The following is a 21,843-nucleotide window of genomic DNA, read 5'->3' on the forward strand; positions in this document are numbered from 1 at the left end:
AGTAGAGAAGGGAAGAGGAGAGAAGAGTAGAGAAGGGAAGAGGAGAGTAGAGAAGGGAAGAGGAGAGGAAAGAAGAGGAGAAAAAGGGAAGAGGAGAGGAGAGTAGAGAAGGGAAGAGGAGAGTAGAGTAGAGTAGAGTAGAGAAGAGGGGAGTAGAGTAGAGAAGAGGAGAAGAGTAGAGGAGAGGAAAGAAGGGTAGAGTAGAGAAGAGTAGAGAAGAGTAGAGAAGAGGAGAGGAGAATAGAGTAGAGAAGAGAAGAGTAGAGTAGAGGAGAGGAGAAGAGTAGAGGAGAGGAAAGAAGGGTAGAGTAGAGAAGGGAAGAGGAGAGAGGCTCAGCTGGGTGTGATGTGGACTGATGGTAAGACAATCTGACAGGCCAGAGGGGGGTCTGGATAGCAGCATGTCTGTCACCCTGTGATTTCAGGCTGGATATCAGTGGCGATGTGTGTGTGCGTCTGTGTGCGTGTATGAGAGGCCTGTAGACATGAATAGCATGGATAGTGATATAGATAGCTTATAAACTACCCACAGCATTTATAATGTGATGGCAGGATATGAGGGAGGAGAGAAAAAAAGAGGGGGAGGTGGTGAAAAAAAGAGGGATAGTTTCAGGGTTTATGTGCATATTTATTCAAGCATGTAAAACAAGGAGGTGAAAAACAACACCAGGCAATTGAAAGCATTACTAGTTGACGGGTAGAGAGAAACAAACATTATTAAGGACATTCTGTAAATAAATACAATTAATTAGCACGCAAACCCCTTACGGATACTCTCCCATTATATCAAACATCATATACAATAAATGTTTAAAATAAATAATGTTTGTATCATGTTTTGTGCTGCTACCATGTTGTGTTGTTACCATGTTTTTGTCACGTTGTGTTGCTACCATGGTGTGTTGTCATGTGTTGCAGCCTTGCTATGTTGTTGTCTTAGGTCTCTCTTTATGTAGTGTTGTGTTGTCTCTCTTGTAGATCATGTATTTTCAGGTAGAGATACCTGCAGGACTATCACTCCGTAGAACTGACATCTGTAGCCATGAAATGCATTGAAAGGCTGGTCATGGCTCACATCAACACCATCATCCTAGACAGCCTTGGGCCCACTCCAATTCGCCAACAGATCCACAGATGACGCAATCTCTATTGCACTCCGCACTGCCCCTCTCCCACCTGGACAAAAGGAACATCTATGTGCAAATGCTGTTCATTGACTATAGCTCAGCGTTCAACACCATAGTGCCCTCCAAGATCATCACTAAGCTCAGGACCCTGGGACTGAACACCTCCCTCTGCAACTGGATCCTGGACTTCCTGACTGGCTGGCTCCAGATGCTGAGGGTAGGCAACAACACATCCGCCATGCTGACTCTCAATACGGGAGCCCCTCAGCAAACATGTGCTCCTCAGTAAAGGGCACTAGACAGCCAGCTTGGAGTTTGCCAAAAGACAACTAAAGGACTCTCAGACAAAGAGAAACAAGATTCTCTTTCTGATAAAACCAAGGTCTGCCAAGCATCACGTCTGGAGGAAACCAGGCACTGCTCATCACCTGGCCAATATCATCCTTACGGTGAAGCATGGTAGTGGCAGCATCATGCTGTGAGGATGTTTTTCAGCGTCAGGGACTGGGAGACTAGTCAGAATCGAGGAAAAAATGAATAGAGCAAAGTACAGAGAGATCCTTGATGAAAACCTGCTCCAGAGCGCTCAGGACCTTAGATTGGGGCAAAATTTCACCTTGCAACAGGACAACAACCCTAAGCACACAGCCAAGACAACGCAGGAGTGGCTTCGGGACAAGTCTCTGAATGTCCTTAGGTGACCCAGCCAGAGCCCGAACTGGAACCCGATCGAACATCTCTGGATAGACCTGAAAATAGCTGTGCAGCAACGCTCCCCATCCAACCTGACAGAGCTTGAAAGGATCTGCAGAGAAGAATGGGAGAAACTCCCCAAATACAGGTGTTCCAAGCTTGCAGCGTCATACCCAAGAAGACTGTAAGCTGTAATCGCTGCCAAAGGCACTTCAACAAAGTACTGAGTAAAGTGTCTGAATACTTATGTAAAATGTGATAGTTTTTTTTATTATACATTTGCAAAAATGTCTAAAAAACTGTTTTTGCTTTGTCATTATGGGCTATTGTGAGTAGATTGATGAGGGGGAAAATATGTTGTAATGAATTTTAGAATAAGGCTGAAAAGTAACAAAATGTGGAAAAAGTAAAGGGGTCTGAATACTTGTATAAAGCTCATTGTGTATTTATTCCTCGTGTTATAATTTTAAAAAAATTCTCTCTGCATTCTTGGGAAGGTTTGTAAGTAAGCATTTCACTGTTTGTCTACACCTGTTGTTTACGAAACATGTGACAAATAAAATGTGATTTGAATCGAAGCAACTGCTCTCTATCCCTCCCGACTGCACAGCTTCTGTTTTTCTGTGAGAGCAAAATTGCAAGATTTCTATAAATACTGTTATTGCATCAAATGGTTATTTTATACAACAGAACAGGGGGGGGGGGGGGGGGGGGGGGGGGGGGGGGGGGGGTTCTTAAACACTCATCTGTGTATTTTACTGAGAATGGGCCTCTGGGAGATGTAATGCTGACAGAAGATTTACGATGTCTTTGGTTGATAAACCTAACAAGACCACATTCCATAGCATGAGTTGGTGTTTCTGTACAGAGGTACCAGGGTGGAGATGGCTTCAGTATGGAGTAGGGAGTCAGACCCTGGTTTCTACACAATGAGAACAGTCTTTACAGCAGATACTGTCTGCTGTGCATTATTAGTATATTTCATATGAATCTTAACCTTGTGACCCATACATCTGTTGTTTGTCATGAACATCCAGGAGGATGGACTTTACTATAAAATGCTGTGGCTCAAAACCGCTCGTTGGGCTCTCAACTAATCACCTACAGGAGGGTCGTTGACAAGCTCCATTACCGCAGTAATTAAATAATAAAGTTGACTTGTTTTTAAGAAATGTAAGTCTCTCCTTTTGATTAGAATAATTCCACGACATTTCTCTCCCTCTCCGTGTCTGCCCCACACAGACCAGACAAGTAAAAGCGCAATGGTACAACTTCCTAATACATCGCACAGTTTGGGCTTGATCTGATTTATCTCTAGAGAAACTGTGATTGGAGCTTACAGGGAAAAAAGGAATGAAATGGATTTCAAATAATTGAACCGATGTCGGTCAATTAGTTGATTAAAAACCGAAAAATAACCATGCACTAGCATGCATAAAAAGTATTTTCAGGCAACAGAAATTATGAACAGAAATACAAAGATTGACTCTAAACCTATAATGTTAGCCAGCTAACTAGCTAGGTAGAGTGGCTAGCTAGCTGATCTGTTACATGTACGTGCTAACGTATCATCATGCAGGATACGTTGTGTCGAGCGTGGTGGAATGCTAATGCACTTCAACCAATGAAAATGTGTGGTGAGCCAGGCCGACCTGTGCCACGGTGAGCGGTACTTGAAATGGTAGGGGTCCAACCAATAAAAAACACACTGCTCCTGTTCAATGTCTGGTCAGAGTTTAACCACCGCCTAATCTAACCAATAGAGACCACCCGGCGACCACCCAGACACATGCGTCTTGCCAATCATCCTCTACTATGTGGTATGGAGGTAGAGAAACATGCCTCCCCCTCCTCTTCCCAACCTATACTCAACTTGTTTTAAATGTCAACGCATTTCAATGAAAGGGGGTCGGTTGACAGATGCAATTTGCGATATTAAAATTCCACCTACCTCCATGATGGACAGCTGCCTAATGAGAGACGGGCTCTTTCTTTGAATTTTCCCGAGTTAGCGATGAGATGGATGGCGGGACGAGATAAAAAATACCGCCAGCCCGACATGAAAGGCATGAACAAACAATGGAATGAGATTGTCAAAAGCTGGTGTCAGCCAGGAGGGAGAGAAAGGGGAATATTCATCAAAGAGTCTAAAAGAAGGTGTGCAAATAGCAGAGTAAGAATGAGGGTCCATCTGTCCATCCATCAAATAGCACATGTGGATCAAACTGAGGAAATAGTAGATGTATGTGTCAAGTCACACAGACAACGGTACACAGTCAGTATACATCTAACACAATCTCTCCCTCTCTCTCTCACACACACACACACACACACACACACACACACACACACACACACACACACACACACACACACACACACACACACACACACACACACACACACACACACACACACACACACACACACACACACACACACACACACACACACACACACACACACACACACACACCTTGTGTGATTGAGTTCATGAGGGTTGGTGGTGTGAGAGACTTTTCATCTCCACAGTGTTGTCCTCCTGGCCTCAGTGATCTGCCTCGGTGACCTGTTTGGTTTAGTCCACTCACTCTGCCCTCAGATCAACCTATCCTCTCCTCTCTGGACTACACTTTCCCGCTCTTTCTCCCTTCTTCCCTACTTCCTCCAGCTGATTCAACCTGTTTAGGGTGTTAGAGTTAGCTTCCATTCATGGAGGTAGGGTTGACTCTACTGAGCTAACACTAAAAGAACTGATGAGAGACAGAGATCTGACAAACAGAGAGGGAGGAGGAAGAGGACGGGGAATATGAAGAGGGAGAGAGGAAGGAGGAATAGGAAGACAGAATAGAAGAGAGAAGTAGCCCTCAGAGAGGATGGTGGAGGAGGATGTGTCCATTACAGCCCTTTCATCCTAGAATATAGTTATATTTTTTCCCTTCTTCGATTTGTCCAGCTCTTCAGATAGTTCTGCAGGGACATCCCCAACTCAAATCATACACAGTGACGCAAACTCATCTGAATGTCACTCAAAAATGTGGATGGTGAAGTCATGCAAGGAGAGAATTTTGTCTGCGGAAAAACAAAACTTTAAAAGCACAAGGAAATAACATAAAATGATTGCCTCCTGTAGGTCTGTCAGCTCAATGTATAGTACAATACACTTCCATCACAATTCATCAAATGCATTTACAAAATAACCATACATTTCATAGCCTGGGTGGTTTTACTGCACACTTTATGCCACAAGAAATCATGGAAAAGCCGTCCAGCACTCACACACACACAAACCTGGATAGGGGCAGGCGGGATGTGTGCATCGACAGAGGTGTTACACATTTGATATATTCTCCTCTGTGCAGTAACTGGTAAAGGAACGTGGGAGTAAATGCTCTAAACTACAGTAATACCAGCCACAGGCTAACACATGAATGAGAATGGAGTATAGACTGGGGATACCATTCTACAAACAAAAAATGTTTAAATAAGGAGAGAGAGCTTTTAAGCAGATAGAGGGAGACAGATCGAAAGATAGAGAGTCACAGCAATATCTTTTGTATGATCTCTTATACACTATTTTAGGCCCGGCTGTTGGAACTTTGGCTTTCCTGGATATAGCCACTATATTGTGATCACTGCATTCAATGGGTACGGATACAGCTTCAGAACAAAGTTATACAGCATTAGTAAAAATGTGATCTATACATGTGGATGATCTTGTTCCTGTCGTGTTTGTGAATACCCTGGTAGGTTGATTAATAACCTGAACCAGATTACAGGCACTGGTTACAATAAGAAGCTTCCTCTTGAGCGGACAGCTTGATGAAAACCAGTCAATATTTAGGTCCCCAAGAAAGTAGACCTCTCTGTTTACATCACACACACTATAACTAAGCATACACTAAGCATTTCACACATATTATTTAGATACTGACTGTTAGCACTTGGTGGCCTATAGCAACTCCCCAAAAGAAAAGGCTTTAGATGTGCCAAGCGAACCCCCCCCCCCCCCCCCCCCATTGCCCCCCACCCCTCTCCCCTATGGAACGCTGCTGCTACTCTGTATCTATGCTTAGTCACTTAAATAACTCTACCTACATGTACATATTACCTCAATTACCTCGCCCCCTGTATATAGCCCCACTATTGTTATTTACTGCTGCTCTTTAATTATTTGTTATTCTTAGCTCTTACTTTTTGGGGGGGGTATTTTCTTAAAACTGCATTGTTGGTTAAGGGCTTGTAAGTAAGCATTTCACTGTAAGGTCTACACCTGTTGTATTTGGCGCATGTGATACGCAAACATGACAACATTCCCACTACACACATACGTACACATGGATTTGTATTGTAGATACAGTACCAGTCAAAAGTTTGGACACACCTACTCATTCCAGGGTTTTTCTTTATTTTTACATTGTAGAATAATAGTGAAGACATCAAAACTACGAAAAAACACATGTGGAATCATGTAGTAACCAAAAAAGTGTTAAACAAATCAAAACATATTTTATATTTGTGATTCTCCAAAGTAGCCACCCTTTGCCTCGATGACAGCTTTGCAAACCCTTGGCATTCTCTCAACCAGCTTCATGAGGTAGTCAGCTGGAATGCAATTCTATTAGCAGATGTGCCTTAAAAGTTAATTTGTGGAATTTCTTTCCTTCCTAATGCATTTGAGTCAATCAGTTGTGTTGTGACAAGGTAGGGGTGGTATACAGAAGATAGCCCTAGGCCTTCATGGTCGAATTACTGCAAAGACACCACTACTAAAGGACACAAACAAGAAGAAGAGACTTGCTTGGGCCAAGAAACACGAGCAAGGGACATTAGACCGGGGGAAATCTGTCCTTGGGGCTGATGAGTCCAAATTTGAGATTGTGTAGTTCCCACCGTGAAGCATGGAGGAGGAGGTGTGATGGTGCTTTGCTTGTGACACTGTCAGTGATTTATTTAGAATTCAAGGCACACTTAACCAGCATGGCTACCACAGCATTCTGCAGCGATACGCCTTGCCATCTGGTTTGCGCTTAGTGGGACTATCATTCGTTTTTCCAACATGACAATGACCCAACACACCTCCGGGCTGTTTAAGGGCTATTTGACCGAGAACAAGGGTGATGAGTGCTGCATCAGATGACCTGGCCTCCACAATCACCCGACCTCAACCCAACTGACATGTTTTGGGATGAGTTGGACCACAGAGTGAAGGAAAAGCAGCCAACAAGTGCTTAGCATATGTGGGAACTCCTTCAAGACTGTTGAAAAAGCATTTCATGCTTCCATGCTGGTTGAGAGAATGCCAAGAGTGTGCAAAGCTGTCAAGGCAAAAGGGTGGCTACTTTGAAGAATCTCAAATATAAAATATATTTTGATTTGTTTAGCACTTTTTTGGTTACTACATGATTCCATGTGTTCTTTCATAGTTGTGATGTCTTCACCATTATTCTACAATGTAGAAAATAGTAAAAATAAAGAAAAACCCTGGAATGAGTAGTTGTGTCCAAATTTTTGACTGGTACTGTATATGCGTGTTTGTCTCCCATACCTGTTTCAGGTAAGCATAGCACATGGTCTCAGCGACGCGTTTGCCCTCGTCATAGCAGGCCCGGGGGCCGATGGGGTTCACATGACCCCAGTACTCCTCATTCCCGAGCACCTCGGGGTCTGAGTCGGGGGGGAATACAGACAGACAGACAGACAGACAGACAGACAGACAGACAGACAGACAGACAGACAGACAGATAGACAGACAGACAGACAGACAGACAGACAGACAGACAGACAGACAGACAGACAGACAGACAGACAGACAGACAGACAGACAGACAGACAGACAGACAGACAGACAGACAGACAGACAGACAGACAGACAGACAGACAGACAGACAGACAGACAGACAGACAGACAGAGACAGACAGACAGACAGACAGACAGACAGACAGACAGACAGACAGACCTGTTCTTTATATTGCTAATTCCACTGAAACAGAATCCACTCATATTCATATCACAGGCAATGAGTTGTCGTTGTTCAGGATGTAAAATGAAATCATTCTTGCACCAGGCTGAAATGTACTCCACATAAACAGTAAACTAAATAATGTAAATCGACTAAAGGCCATGTTTAGAGAAAATAGTAATTTTGTGAGAAGCGGCACACACATACACAGTTAAGTGAGAAGGGTTTACCAAGAAAAACTTAGTGTGTGTGTAGCTCAATACTGTGTGGTGTACACAGCTAACCTTTTTCACTACAACTCAACAAACTAAAGCACACACACACCAACTAAAACACACACTCAGACCCCTCGGGGGAGAAAATGAATGGGAGTTTGTGGGTGCGTTACAGTAAATTAGGTCAGTCTTAATGGTGTGCTTTTGTGTCAAACTGTAGCCCAAAACTAAGTGCTGAGGGGCAGAGAGAGACACTATGCTCTGGTCCCCCAGGAGAGGCTCACACACACACACACACACACACACACACACACACACACACACACACACACACACACACACACACACACACACACACACACACACACACACACACACACACACACACACACACACACACACACACACACACACAGAGAGACACACGCACACTTAAAAGCATCTTAAAAGCAATACAGTAATTGGTTCCTCAGAGCACTGTTATCTTTATCCAGAGACATGGCGAGTGGAGCTGTGGATAGTTACAAAGAAATACCACGCAGCTTCTACATTCCTGGTACAGTCACTAAAAGTTACTGTTACTACTGTGGCTAAAGTTACTGTACGGTAGGACAACAAAACAAACAACATTCATTTGCATAGGAAAGCGACATGTTGACGAGCTTTAACTGGGTCTTAAGGGGATTCACAGTCACCATAACTCTATGAAACATCCTCCATGACTACAATTAGCATTGCTGTTAACGTTACAGTACGTTTTTATCAAAGCTTCTTGACGTGTATTACACTTATATCAGTACACTCGTAACAACCTAAGCATGATGAAACTTCTATTCGATCAAATAAGCTTCACCTATCGAAATAGCAGTTCACTTTTATCCTGACCAAATTTGACACACTCATTGCCCCCCATACGAAAACTCGTCACTTGGTCTGCTATTTTTGCGCGGACAGATTTTGGACGGAGTCGACCTTCTTGCTTCACCTCTTCCTCTCTGGCATAGCGTACTGTAGCCTAGAGATCAATAAGGGGCCAGGCGGAAGGCTCTGGCAATAAGTGGTCAACTCTCTAGGCTATGTGCTTATGTCAACCACTCACACAGTCGACTTCGTGCAGTGTTTCCCCTATATGCATTTAGCAGCGGTACACCGCCACTGCTAAATCGTGGCCGCCACTGCATCATCAAGGACAATAACGACCCGAGCCACCGCCTGAAGGCGAGGTCAGTATAGGTGCATCAAAGCTGGGACCGAGAGACTGAAAAACAGCTTCTATCTCAAGGCCATTAGATTGTTAAACAGCCATCACAGAGGGGCGGCTGCCTACATACAGACTTGATATCATTGGCCACTTTAATAAATGGAATACTAGTCACTTCAATAATGTCACTTTAATAATGTTTACATATCTCGCATTACTCATCTCATATGTATACAGTATCCTACGCTATCTATTCTTTACTGTCTATTGCATCTTTGCCGCTCTGTCACTGCTCATCCATAAAATTTATATTTATATATTCTTATCCCATTCCTTTACTAGATTGTGTGTATTAGGTTTTGTTGTGGAATTGTTAGATATTACCTGTTAAATACGGCTGCATTGTCGGATCCAGAAGCATAAGCATTTCGCTACACTCACAACAACATCTGCTAACCATGTGTATATGACCAATAAAATTTGATTTAAAGAAAAAAAATATATATAGTATAATGTAGATGTATACCCCAGGAGGACCAACACCCACCCCTCACTAACTCTGCCACTGCTGCTAAAAAAAAATCCTAGGGGAAACACAGTCAGGTGGACAGAGAGGGAGAAGGAGAGGGAAACAGTGAAAGAGTGCATCGGAGGATTGACCAAATCAATAATTTCCTTTGTGTATTTGTGTATGTATTCTCATGCATGCATACAGTTGAAGTCAGAAGTTTACATACACCTTAGCCAATTACATTTAACCTCAGATTTCACAATTCCTGACATTTAATCCAAGTAAAAATTCCCTGTCTTAGGTCAGTTAGGATCACCACTTTATTTTAAGAATGTGAAATGTCAGAATAATAGAAGAGAGAATGATTTATTTAAGCTTTTATTTCTTTCATCACATTCCCACTGGGTCAGACGTGTACATACACTCAATTAGTATTTGGTAGCATTGTCTTTAAATTGTTTAACTTGGGTCAAACGTTTCAGATAGCCTTCCACAAGCTTCCACAAGCTTCCCAACCTTCCATTTGGAAGACCCATTTGCGACCAAGATTTAACTTCCTGACTGATGTCTTGAGATGTTGCGTCAGTTTTTCCACATAATTTTCCTCCCTCATGATGCCATCTATTTTGTGAAGTCCACCCGCCCCTCCTGCAGCAAAGCACCCCCACAACATGATGCTGCCACCCCCATGCTTCACAGTTGGGATGGTGTTCTTCGGCTTGCAAGCCTCACCCTTTTTCCTCAAAACATTACGATGGTCATTATGGCCAAACAGTTCTATTTTTGTTTCATCAGACCAGAGGACATTTCTCCAAAAAGTACAATCTTTGTCCCCATGTGCATTTGCAAACCGTAGTCTGGCTTTTTCATGGTGGTTTTGGAGCAGTAGCTTCTTCCTTGCTGAGCGGCCTTTCAGGTTATGTCGATACAAGACTCATTTTACTGTGGATATAGATACTTCTGTACCTGTTTCCTCCAGCATCTTCACAAGGTCCTTTGCTGTTGTTCTGGGATTGATTTGCATTTTTCGCACCAAAGTACGTTCATCTCTAGGAGACAGAATGCGTCTCATTCCTGAGCGGTATGATGGCTGCGTGGTCCCATGGTGTTTATACTTGCGTACTATTGTTTGAACAGATGAACCTGGTACCTTCAGGCATTTGGAATTTCTCCCAAGGATGAACCAGACTTGTGGAGGTCTACAATTTATTTTCTGAGATCTTGGCTGATTTCTTTTGATTTTCCCATGATGTCAAGCAAAGTGGCACTGAGTTTGAAGGTAGGCCTTGAAATACATCCACAGGTACACCTCCAATTGACTCAAATGATATCAATTAGCCTATCAGAAGCTTCTAAAGCCATGACATCATTTTCTGGAATTTTCCAAGCTGTTTAAAGGCATAGTCAACTTAGTGTATGTAAACTTCTGACCCACTGGAATTGTGATACAGTGAATTATTAGTGAAATAATCTTGTCTGTAAACAATTGTTGGAAAAATTATTTGCGTGTTGCACAAAGTAGATGTCCTAACCGACTTTCCATAACTCTAGTTTGTTAACAAGAAATTTGTGGAGTGGTTGAAAAACGAGTTTTAATGACTCCAACCTAAGTGTATGTAAACTTCCGACTTCAACTGTACATGCGTATGTATTCAGGGTGTTTGTGGAGATAGCCAGGTAGCCTGGAGACCCGTTTACCCTGCTGACCTTGCTCTGGCTCTGGCCAGGATTGGACAGGGCTGATATAGCAGGCAGCAGCAGGCGCCTGCTATCTTCCCTCCCCAGAGACATCTTTCTGACCTGTGGCTTGAACTAAACTTGCCACAACAACAATAGACATTGCCTCACCACTTGACTGTACACAGAACACCAGTATGTGTCAGGGAGAGAAAGATTATGTGCCGCCGTTGGGTTGTAATACTGTGAAATATGGTGTTATACTGCTCTGGCCATGTCTAGTAAAGCCCTGTGAAATTTGTGAAATGGACCTGGCACTCACTTTACATGCTGGATAAACCGTGTATGTGTGTGTGTCTTACCTCCATACACCTCAGACGTAGAAGCCAGCAGCAGACGGGCTCCCACGCGCTTCGCCAACCCTGGGGACACACAAGACAAAGGCAATAAGACCCAGAGACAAAAAACCTGGAGAGAGGCAGAACAGATCAATCAGACCCAGAGCCCGTCCTGGGGAGAGTCACAAACTAGATCAATCAAAGCTAGAGTGGAACCTGGGGAGAGAGTCAGGCCGGAGTAATCAAAGCAGTCATCACATCTGTGGAGAGGCAGACAAGATCAATTCAACTCAGAGTGGATAATGTGGTGGGACAAAGCAGAGAGATCAGAGCAGAATTAGTATGGGAGGAGAAGTTGGGAGGGGTAATCAGACCATAGCAGTGGGACTGGAACCAGATACACTTCCTCATACACTTCCCAGATCTGTATGTGCTTTAGCCAACTCCTCCAACTATACACGTTGGCGAAAGCACAGCCGAGCACAGACCGAGCTGGCACCGGGCTTTCACTTGGAAAGAAAGACTTCAAAGTCTGTGGAGAGAGGAACCTAGGCATATGTACAGTGCATTCAGAAAGTATTCAGATCACTTGACTTTGTCCACATTATTTTACCTTATAGCCTTATTCTAAAATGGATGAAATGAAAAAAAAATCCATATCAATATACACACACAATACCCCATAATGACAAAGCGAAAACAGGTTTTTAGATTTTTTATTTTTCAAATGTATAATAAAAAATTATAAAAAAATATCACAAGTATTCAAACCCTTTACTCAGTACTTTGTTGAAGCACCTTTGGCAGCGATTACAGCCTCAAGTTTTCTTGAGTATGATGCTACAAGCTTGGCACACCTGGATTTGGGGGTTTCTCCCATTCTTCTCTGCTAAGGCAAGCCTAAATCAGTTCAGAAGTCAAATGTGGCTTAACAAATCATCTAATTTATATGGACTCACTCTGTGTAAAATAATAGGGGTTGACATGAATTTTGAATGACTACCCCTTCCTCTGTTCCCAATACACACAACATATAGTATGTAAGGTCGCTCAGTCAAATATTGAATTAAGCACAGATTCAACTACAAAGAGGAGGGAGATTTTCAAAACTCTCAAAGAAGGGCAGTGATTGGTAGATGGGTAATAATAACAAAACAGACATTGAATATATCAACAACACAATAATGACCTAAATGACAAAGTAAAAAATACAAATAAAAACCATACAGAAACCATGCATATGTATGCAACATGGTATTAAAGTAATATTGCAACAAAAGAAACATGGCAAAGAAATACACATTTTGGTCTAAATGGAAAGCCTTATGTTTGGGGCAAATCCAACAACACATCACTGAGTAACTGCCTCCTTATTTTCAAGCATGGTGGTGGCTGCATCATGGTACAGTATGGGTATGCATGACATTGGCAAAGACTGGGGAGTTTTTCAGGATGAAAAGAAAAGGGATGGAGCTAAGCACAGGCAAAATCCTTGAGGAAAACCTGCTTCAGTCCACTTTACACCAGACACTGGGAGAGGAATTCACCTTTCAGCAGGACATTAACCTACACACAAAGCCAAATCTACACTGGAGTTGCAAAGTTAGCGGCCAAGTTACAGTTTAAGTTTTACTTAAATTTGTTTCAAAATCTATGGCAAGACTTGAAAATTGCTGTCTAGCAAGATTCCCCAACACCTTGACAGAGCTTGATGAATTTTGAAAAGAATAATGGCCAAATATTGCACAAAACAATTGAGACTTTCCCAAGAAGACTCACAGCTGTAATTGCTGCCAAAGGTGTTTCTAACATGTATTGACTCAGGGGTGAATACTTATCTACTTCAGGTATATTAGTGTTATATCTTTCATTAATCTTTAAAAATATATATTACTTATCTTCCACTTAGACATTACAGTATTTTGTGTAGATGATTGACAAAAAAATGAGAAATCTATCTACTCAAAAGTGCGCCTTCTTTACCTGTCTGTCTCCCTGCTTGTCTGTCTGTACACATTGACGAGCTGACAGTTGTACCTGCGGGGCCCATGCTGGTAGTCTAGACTTTAATGATCTTTCTATCAGAGTGAATAGAATGCAACCTTTTCAGTCAGTTTAAAATGTCACACTTACGCCTTGAAAGAGCAAACCGGCACATGCTGGGTTGAGAAGGAATGTGAGGAAAATGTTGGGTCATTGTATCAATCAAACGCCATTGCCGTGGGTGACGGTATGACCCCCCTCTCTCTGTTGACCCCCACATGACACCTGGATTCTCCTTCTCCGTGGCCGACGTAAGATATTTGAGCATGTTAACCCTCGCAAGGCTGCCGGCCCAGACAGCATCCCTAGCCGCGTCCTCAGAGCATGCGCAGACCAGCTGGCTGGAGTGTTTACGGACATATTCAATCTCTCCCTATCCCAGTCTGTTGTCCCCACATGCTTCAAGATGTCCACCATTGTTCCTGTACCCAAGAAAGCAAAGATAACTGAACTAAATTACTATCGCCCCGTAGCACTCACTTCTGTCATCATAAAGTGCTTTGAGAGATGAATCAAGGATCATAAATCCCCTCTACCTTACCAGACAACCTAGACCCACTTCAATTTGCTTACCACCCCAATAGATCCACAGACGATGCAATCACCATTGCACTGCACACTGCCCTATCCCATCTGGACAAGAGTAATACCTATGTAAGAATGCTGTTCATTGACAATAACTCAGCATTCAACACGATAGTACTCTCCAAGTTCATCATCAAGCTGGAAGCCCTGGGTCTGAACCCGCCCTGTGCAACTGGGTCCTGGGCTTCCTGACAGGCCGCCGCCAGGTGGTGAAGGTAGGAAACAGCACCTCCACTTCGCTGATCCTCAACACTTGGGCCCCACAAGGATGCATGCTCAGCCCCTCCTGTACTCCCTGTTCGCCCATGACTGCGTGGCCACACACGCCTCCAAATCAAATCATCAATTTTGCAGACGACACTACAGTGGTAGGCTTGATTACCAACAATGACGAGACAGCCTACAGGGAGGAAGTGAGGGCCCTGTGAGTGTGGTGCCAGGAAAATAACCTCTCACCCAATGTCAAACAAACAAAGGAAATGATCGTAGACTTCAGGAAACAGCAGAGGTAGCGCCCCCTTATCCACATCGACGGAACCAGAGTGGAAAGCTTCAAGTTCCTCGGCGTACACATCACTGACAAACTGAAATGGTCCACCCACACAGACAGTGTGGTTAACTTCTTATGGCTGCAGGGGCAGTATTGAGTAGCTTGGATGAAAGGTGCACAGAGGTGCCCATAGTAAACTACCTGCTCCTCAGTCCCAGTTGCTAATATATGCATATTATTATTCGTATTGGATAGAAAACACTGAAGTTTCTAAAACTGTTTGAATTATGTCTGTGAGTATAACAGAACTCATATGGCAGGCAAAAACCTGAAAAGTTCCACTTCCTGTTTGAATTTTTTCCGTGGTGGCAGATTTTCAACCAAGCTCTCAATGAAATTACAGCGAGATATGGATGAGTTTTCACTTCCTACGGCTTCCACTAGATGTCAACAGTCAATAGAACTTTGTCTGATGACTCTAATGTGAAGGGGGGCCGAAGGAGACAGGAATGAGTAATCACTGCCACGAGCTGAGCATGCTTTCACCATGCGCTTTCACATGAGGAGGACCTCCGTTCCACGGCTCTTCTGAAGTCAATCTAATTCTCCGGTTGGAACAATATTCAAGATGTATGTTAACAACATTCTAAAGATTGATTCAGTACATCGTTTGACATGTTTCTACTGACTGTTACGGTACTTTTGGACATTTCGTCACGTTATAGTGGAGGCGCTTTGTGACTTTGGAATGGTTTACCAAAGGCGCTAACAAAAGTAGCTAATTGGACATAAATAACGGACATTATCGAACAAATCAAGCATTTATTGTGGGCCTGGGATTCCTAGGACTGCATTCTGATGAAGTTCATCAAAGGTAAGGAAACATTTATCATGTATTTTCTGGTTTCTGTTGACCCCAACATGGCGGCTAATTTGGCTATTGTTCTGAGCTCCGTCTCAGATTATTGCATGATTTGCTTTTTCCGTAAAGGTTTTTTGAAATCTGACACAGCGGTTGCATTAAGGAGAGGTATATCTATAATTCCATGTGTATAACTTGTATTATCATCTACATTTATGATGAGTATTTCTGTTGAAACGATGTGGCTATGTAAAATCACTTGATGTTTTTGGAACTAGTGAATGTAACGCGCCAATGTAAACTCAGATTTTTTGTTATAAATATGAACTTTATCAAACAAAACATACATGTATTGTGTAACATGAAGTCCTATGAGTGTCATCTGATGAAGATAATCAAAGGTTAGTGATTAATTTTATCTCCGCCATGTTGGAGTCAACAGGAACCAGAAATTACATGATAAATATTCCCTTATCTTTGATGATCTTCATCAGAATGCACTCCCAGGAATCCCAGGTCCACAATAAATGCTTGATTTGTTCGATAATGTCCGTTATTTATGTCCAATTAGCTACTTTTGTTAACGCGTTTGGTAAACAATTCCAAAGTCACGAAGCGCCTTCCCTAAAAGCTGACGAAATGTCCAAAAGTTCAGTAACAGTCAGTAGAAACATGTCAAACGATGTATTGAATCAATCTTTAGAATGTTGTTAAACTCAGTTTCTCCACAATTCCTGACATTTAATCCGAGTAAAAATTCCCTGTCTTAAGTCAGTTAGGATCACCACTTTATTTTAAGAATGTGAAATGTCAGAATAATAGTAGAGAGAACGATTTATTTCAGCTTTTACTTCTTTCATCACATTCCCACTGGGTCAGAAGTGTACATACACTCAATTAGTATTTGGTAGCATTGCCTTTAATTTGTTTAACTTGGGTCAAACTTTTCGCATAGCCTTCCACAAGCTTCCCACAATAAGTTGGGTGAATTTTGGCCCATTCCTCCTGACAGAGCTGGTGTAACTGAGTCAGGTTTGTAGGCCTCCTTGCTCGCACATGCTTTTTCAGTTCTGCCCACAAATTGTCTATGGGATTGAAGTCAGGGCTTTGTGATGGCCACTCCAATACCTTGACTTTGTTGTCCTTAAGCCATTTTGCCACAACTTTGGAAGTGTGCTTGGGGTCATTGTCCATTTGGAAGACCCATTTGCAACCAAGCTTTAACTTCCTGACTGATGTCTTGAGATGTTACTTCAATATATCCACTTAATTTTCCTCCCACATGATGCCATCTATTTTGTGCAGTGCACCAGCCCCTCCTGCAGCAAAGCACCCCCACAACATGATGCAGTCACCCCCGTGCCTCACGGTTGGGATAGTGTTCTTCGGCTTGCAAGCCTCCCCCTTTTACCTCCTAACATAACGATGGTCATTATGGCCAAACAGTTCTATTTTTGTTTTAATCAGACCAGAGGGCATTTCTCCAAAAAGTATGATCTTTGTCCCCATGTGCATTTGCAAACAATAGTCTGGCTTTTTTGCCCATATTCAATACTATACTGAACAAAAATCTAAATGCAACATGCAACAATTTCAAAGATTTTGCTGAGTTACAGTTCCTATAAGAAAATAAATTCATTAGGCCCTAATCTATTGATTTCACAGGGAGGGGATAGGCCCACCAAAGCCTACTTGAAGCTAATAGCGCTCACTGATGCTCCTATTAGCCGGTTTCCACAACTCCTGAAGTCCTCAGACATGGATGGATGTCGAATACTGACTTGTAGTCACAGGTGGCCTGCCTGAGGAAAGATCTAAACTGAGAGTTAGAAATAGGCCAATAATTATTTGGGTCGGAAGGGTTACCACCTTTGTGGAGAGGGAGCACATGGGCCGCCTTCCATGGGGAGAGGACATATCATAAATATGTGTTAATGATTCAGCAATCAAGGGGGTGGAAAGATGCAGTAAAAACAGGTCAAGCATTGAAATGGAAACACAGATTCACTAGTAGTTGATGGGTTTTCAACCAAGACCGCTAGAGGGTGAGCGCAGCAATCTGTCTGACAAGGGTTATTTAAACCCCCAATCTTCTCAAATAAAAAGCCTGCCGAAATAAAACTGTTATTAAAAGCCTCACTTATCTATTTGTTTCTCAGTAATAAAGGCTGAGTCTGACAACTTACTTAGGCAGGGAATGGGAGGAATTTGCACGCTTCAGTGAGTTAAGTTTTCCAGAATTCAGAAGAATCACCAGCAGAGTCAGATGGAGCTTAAAAAGTAGTTGGATATAGCTTTCTTAATCGAGATGGTACAACAGTTTCTGAGTTGTTTGAAAAGTTGCCAATCAGAAACGGTCAGTTTTTATTGCTTTGGCCCAGGCTTGATTCCTCCTCTGAATAAGCTGTGAAAGACCAGAGGAATAGCATGGGTTTGACTGGTTCTCGACTCTATACTGTTTATCCGATGCAGGTTTATCTGCTGGGTTAGGGGTTCTTAAAATTTTTCAGCCTGGGACCCAAATGAGAAATTCTGTGTTTTCCTGGGACCCAAGTTTATGAAAACATGCAACTATACGTAATATCTGTACATTCCGTTGCCCTTATGCCTAAAACAAATGCAATATAGCTATTAATGTTTATTTTTTCCCATCAAAAACACTCTTACATATCTGTCTAGGTTGGAACTGTTCCTGTTAAAATAAAATAAATCAATTTCATTCTGAACTGGAATAAACTGATTGATCACATCACACAGATGTACATTATAACAGAACACAAACACACAGGCTCAGTTTTTGATTGTGCAATCCTAAGTAACAGCACAGATGAAAAATGATCAGGACTACTCTACATCTTACTGTAGAAAGTATTGTTGAAAAAAAAGTTGCTGTTAAAATACAATAAATATTTTTTATTCTGAACTAGAATAAACTGATCGATCAAATCACAGAGGTTGATGTTTTCAACAAGCATGTCTATTCTGGGCTCAGGTTTTGACAGTGCAACAGTGAGGTCATGCCCAGCATGGAGTCTTTTTTCTGTACTTGTTTTTTAAAGTGCGTCAGAGTTGAGAACCCTGACTCGCGTAGGTATGTGGTGCCAAACTGGATCAGAACATCTACTGCTTTCTCAGTTAGGCAGGAGACCACTTCCTGCTGTAGATGAGCAACCCAGAACTCTATGAGTGTTTTCCTCCAGAAGCATCTTGCTTGAATCATTTTATTCCAGTTCAGAATAAAAATAACAGCAACAGTTCCAACCTAGACTTGTTTTCAGCAATAATTTATACAGTAAGATGTACAGTAGGCCTGATAATTTTTTATCATCTGTACTGTTACTTAGGGGTTGCACTATCAGTAGCTAGCTAGCTATTAGCTGTGTACAAGGGGATTGTTTGAAAGAGGAACTCCCATCTACTACTATGAGAGATAGTACTCCCTTATTTCTGCTTATCATCACCTGTTCTAAAATGACAACAATGCCTTGCTAGTTGACTTACTTTTCCACTGTCGAAGCACTGTTTCCTGAAACATTCTGCCCTGTTCTGAAAGAAGTCCCTGGGTTTACCGTCATGCTATGGATGTTTGGTCAGGACGTGTCGTTTTATTCAATTGTTTCGTTTTGAGAGACTCATTACTAAGCACTTCCCCGCACAAAATACTGTGGGCGCTCCTCGTTATTTCTCAAAGATTGTATGAAACCAAGAGAGTGAAACTCATCGCTGTATTTGCGTTTCATGACGATTGAGCTCAGTCAAAAGTTTTGGCTAGCTTGAATCCATTTGATGACAGTGGTGAGTGATGGCGAGTGGGAATGACAAGTCAGTGGCTGACAGCGCATCATCTGCTGCTGAGCGACAGCGCTGCAGTGTGTGGGTCGCGGAGTGATCTTCAAGAAAACTGCGAAGTGCACGGGCATCTCCCTCTCCCACTCGCGCAGCTGTCAAACTGAACTCTGGGTCAGGAATACAGGAGGCTCTTGATGGCTTTCATTGCGATTATTCATGTAGAAACCCATGTCTCTTCTTTAGCATACGCGGGTTTGAATTTTGCTGTTTGGTATCTTTAATGCATGGCGTTCCAACCTTGTTCCTGGAGAGCTACCCTCCTGTAGATTTTGACTACAACCCTAATCTACCTGATTGTAATAATTAGCTGGTTGATGAGCTGAATCAGGTAAAATACAACTGGGGTTGGAGCGAAAACCTACAGTAAGGTAGCTCTCCAGGAACAGAGTTGGAGAACCCTTCTCTAATACATGCTAAGGGACAATGATCGCGGAGGTCATATGCAAAGAATCCACTAGACAGATATTTATGGGGGTTGTTAGTAAGGATTACATCAATCAAAGAGAAGTCTGCGGGATTTTTTACATTCAGCCGTGTGGGCTTTGTGATCAATTGAGTTAAAATAAATACATAACTTACAAGTGTTTAATGGAAATGTGTTTCTTGCATATCTTAGTTCCCCCCGAGACACCCGTAGGGAGTGGGGTCGGCCAGGGTTTTAATTCTCCAGCACCTCTGGAGCAATTTGAGTTTAAGTGCTTTGCTCAAGGGCACAGCGACATATTTGTTTACCATGTTGGCTTTGGGATTTGAACCAGTGACATTTTGGTTACTGGCCCAACGCTCTAACCTTGAGGATACCTGCTGTGTGGGTGTGTGTGTAAATGTGTGTAGGTGTTGGATTTCCCCCTGTGCATAGTAGAGTCGCTGAGGCTGAGAGCTAATTTCACTAGGTGATTAGGTGTGAAGGACAAACCTAGGCTTAGCACACGCTGCTCCGTCTACAAGGGCTTACTTGTTCATGATAGGCCTTCAGACACATTGTGCAGTCCTTGAGTTATATAGCCCATTACAACCTGAATGAGCTTACATGGCTGTGAAGTAATACTCACTTACTTGCTCTCTATATCCTTGGCCCTCTCTTTCTCACTCTCCTGCCTTGACAGGCAGGCAGCCAGTCAGGAAGGCTGTCACACACCAACCAACCAACCACAAGGTCCCCAGGCATTTCTAAGCATGGAACTAAAGCCCTTCTCATTGCCTCAGGCATTTTAAGGACACTCAGTGGCCTGTGTAGGCCTCTTAGAGACTCTCGCCACACCGTCTCACTTAAGGCACATCTCTCCGAGATGATTAGAGAGGGAGGGATGAGTAGAGAGAGAGAGAAGGACTGAGAAGGAGAAGAAAGCATAGTAATGAAAAAGAAATGGGATTTATCTTGCGTTGTAGTGGCGTGCTGAATGGCAGGCGTGGCTCAGATTGGGTTCTGGCTCTTTTTCCTGGAAAAGCAATCAGTGGTGAGGTGTGGAACTCAGGGGCAAATGAGTGTGATCAGGGTTAGAGACCAGGCTCTCTCGCACTCACACAAAAGCACACACACACATACCAATGCACACTCATACACTCAAGCACAGGGTGTGTGGTTGCATTTGTTTGTAGAGGACTATGGCTGCACAGTCAAAAAGTATATATATATATATATATATATATATTTCACCTTTATTTAACCAGGTAGGCCAGTTGAGAACAAGTTCTCATTTACAACTGCGACCTGGCCAAGATGAAGCAAAGAAGTGCGACAAAAACAACAGAGTTACACATGGGATAAACAATCGTACAGTCAATAACACAATAGGAAAATCTGTATACAGTGTGTGCAAATGAAGTAAGGAGGTAAGGCAATAAATAGGCCAATACTGGTGAAGTAATTACAATTTAGCAATTTACACTAGAGTGATATATGTGCAGATTAGGATGTGCAAGTAGAAATACTGGTGTGGTTGGTTGGATGGGCTATTTACAGATTGACTGTGTACAGCTGCAGCGATCGGTAAGCTGCTCTGACAGCTGACGCTTAAAGTTCGGGAGGGAGATATAAGTCTCCAACTTCAGTGATTTAAAAAAAAATCGTTCCAGTCATTGGCAGCAGAGAACTGGAAGGAAAGGAGGTGTTGGCTTTGGGGATGACCAGTGAAATATACCAGCTGGAGCACGTGCTACGGGTGGGTGTTGCTATGGTGACCAGTGAGCTGAGATAAGGCGGAGGTTTACCTAGCAAAGACTTATAGATGACCTGGAGCCAGTGTGTTTGGCGACGAATATGTAGAGAGGACCAGCTAACGAGAGCAT

General features: G+C 42.7%; 1 protein-coding gene across 1 annotated transcript in view; it reads right to left on the minus strand.

Moving 5' to 3' along the window:
- The window catches only part of LOC120063978 (UDP-glucuronic acid decarboxylase 1-like), a 40,010-nt gene extending 26,235 nt beyond the window's left edge, over positions 1 to 13,775 (minus strand). The window contains exons 1-3 of the mRNA XM_039014288.1: positions 13,763 to 13,775; positions 11,750 to 11,809; positions 7,369 to 7,487 (exon numbers count right to left, since the gene is read on the minus strand). Coding sequence (XP_038870216.1) covers positions 7,369 to 7,487; positions 11,750 to 11,809; positions 13,763 to 13,775 — 192 coding nt within the window. The remainder of the gene's footprint in view (positions 1 to 7,368; positions 7,488 to 11,749; positions 11,810 to 13,762) is intronic.
- Between the last annotated feature and the right edge of the window lie 8,068 nt (positions 13,776 to 21,843).

This window comes from Salvelinus namaycush, chromosome 19, assembly GCF_016432855.1.
Source record: "Salvelinus namaycush isolate Seneca chromosome 19, SaNama_1.0, whole genome shotgun sequence".
NCBI lineage: Eukaryota > Metazoa > Chordata > Actinopteri > Salmoniformes > Salmonidae > Salvelinus > Salvelinus namaycush.